The sequence below is a fragment of the Priapulus caudatus genome, unplaced genomic scaffold, assembly GCF_000485595.1.
Source record: "Priapulus caudatus unplaced genomic scaffold, Priapulus_caudatus-5.0.1 Scaffold320, whole genome shotgun sequence".
In the NCBI taxonomy this organism is placed as follows: Eukaryota; Metazoa; Priapulida; class Priapulimorpha; order Priapulimorphida; family Priapulidae; genus Priapulus; species Priapulus caudatus.
The window spans coordinates 111,281-112,144 of record NW_014577381.1 but is presented as its reverse complement, the minus strand read 5'-3'; the positions used below and the strand labels follow the sequence as shown (position 1 = coordinate 112,144).

Genomic DNA, 864 nt, shown 5'->3' with positions numbered 1-864 from the left:
AGTGAGTGAGTGAGTGAGTGAGTGAGTGAGTGAGTGAGTGAGTGAGTGAGGGTAGAGGGTAAACACATAATTATATTACTTTCTATGGCTCGACATCCATCAACCGTAATCAACTTTGCACTGTCGTCATTTTTACAGACTGGAAAAGTAATAACTCATCCCAACTACAATGCGCGTACAGCGGAGAACGACATCGCCCTAATAAAAGTGACGAGTCCTTTTAGCAGCACTAACAAAGTACGTCCTCTTACCATAGCACAGTTCACCTCAGACACAGCAGGACAGCTAATGCAAGCCAGTGGCTTCGGTACCACCGGTAAGAATGAGTTGTGTCTACTAATCACGATTGTCAGGTGTATTAAACGTCGTTTCAATAGATTTCGAATGTTCGAATAACGTTGAATCGGTACTGCGTGACATAATATTGACCACTTGACAACGATGATACACATGGTACGTACCGCGTGACACAATATTGACCGCTTGACAACGATGCTGCACATGGTACGTACCGCGTGACACAATATTGACAGCTTGACAACGATGATACACATGGTACGTACCGCGTGACACAATATTGACCAATTGACAACGATGATACACATGGTACGTACCGCGTGACACAATATTGACCAATTGACAACGATGATACACATGTTACGTGCCGCGTGACACAATACTGACCGCTTAACAACGATGATATACATGTTACGTGCCGCGTGACACAATATTGACCGCTTGACAACAATGATACACATGTTACGTGCCACGTGACACAATATTGACCGCTTAACAACGATGATATACATGTTACGTGCCGCGTGACACAATATTGACCGCTTGACAACAATGATACACATGTTA

General features: G+C 43.8%; 1 protein-coding gene across 1 annotated transcript in view; it reads left to right on the top strand.

The window, feature by feature from the left end:
* LOC106808986 (cationic trypsin-3-like) overlaps positions 1 to 864 on the top strand; it is a 5,300-nt gene that overhangs the window by 2,268 nt on the left and 2,168 nt on the right. Inside the window, exon 5 of the mRNA XM_014811923.1 lies at positions 139 to 386. Coding sequence (XP_014667409.1) covers positions 139 to 386 — 248 coding nt within the window. The remainder of the gene's footprint in view (positions 1 to 138; positions 387 to 864) is intronic.